Source organism: Aptenodytes forsteri, unplaced genomic scaffold (assembly GCF_000699145.1).
Source record: "Aptenodytes forsteri isolate BGI_AS27 unplaced genomic scaffold, ASM69914v1 Scaffold241, whole genome shotgun sequence".
Classification (NCBI taxonomy): domain Eukaryota; kingdom Metazoa; phylum Chordata; class Aves; order Sphenisciformes; family Spheniscidae; genus Aptenodytes; species Aptenodytes forsteri.
In genome coordinates this window covers 6,462,989-6,463,854 of record NW_008795252.1, presented here as the reverse complement: position 1 = coordinate 6,463,854, position 866 = coordinate 6,462,989, and the positions used below count along the sequence as shown (strand labels likewise).

General features: G+C 49.0%; 1 protein-coding gene across 1 annotated transcript in view; it reads right to left on the bottom strand.

Annotated features, from left to right (window-relative positions):
* Window positions 1-866, bottom strand: part of BCAT1 (branched chain amino acid transaminase 1) — a 68,905-nt gene that overhangs the window by 67,517 nt on the left and 522 nt on the right. The window contains exon 2 of the mRNA XM_009279008.2: window positions 719-755. Coding sequence (XP_009277283.2) covers window positions 719-755 — 37 coding nt within the window. The remainder of the gene's footprint in view (window positions 1-718; window positions 756-866) is intronic.

Sequence of the window (866 nt, the reverse complement as noted above, 5' to 3'; positions counted from 1 at the left end):
ATATAATAATAATAATAATAATACACAAAGCAAGTGATGCACAGTACAATTGCTCACCACCCGCCGACTGATGCCCAGCCAGTCCCCGAGCAGCGGCCTCCTTTTCTCCAGGCTAAACAAGCCCAGTTCCCTCAGCCGCTCCTCTAAGACTTGTGCTCCAGACCCTTCCCCAGCTTCGTTGCTTTTCTTTGGACACGCAAAGTTAGACGGTTAATGACAAAAGCCACTCAGCAGGCCACCTGGAAGACTCGCTGCTGAACTGCTTGGTTTCAGTATGGAAACTAAATCAATATTTAATGACCAACCCAATGTGATTTTTTTGGGTGGTGTAAAACATTTTGGGCCAAAAATGCCTTTTATTTCAAGCAGCAGAATTACATTGTAGAAATCAATGTGAAACCTTGATTTCTCTGATGTTGCTGGAAGAGCTTTTGAGTGCCGGTAGAAAAGGAGGCAGCGAGGCAGCGGGCAAGTGGCAGGCGCCCGCCTTCCCAATCTCCAAATTACAACCCGACTGCTCAAATCCTGCCAGCTGAGAGGGGGGCCGACGTGCAGCGTTTCGGCACAAACGGCTCTCTATAAAAAGCTCAACATCTGCTTCGTGTTTTAAAGCCACATTGCAGCTCCCCAGTCTAAACTAAATCAAGCTTAAAAAGACTCCAGAAGCGCACAACGAACCGGCCAGATATTTTCAAGACGTTTTTCGGGTCCCGCTTACCGGCTATAGGACCCCGAACTGTTGGCTCGTTGCGTGGCTGATTTAAGAAGAAAACGACAATAAAAAGTACCTTTTGCCCTCGACCACAGGAGGTACCACCACTCGATCTCCAGTCCCCGGCTCCGCAGGTGTAACTCCGCTCGCCGCC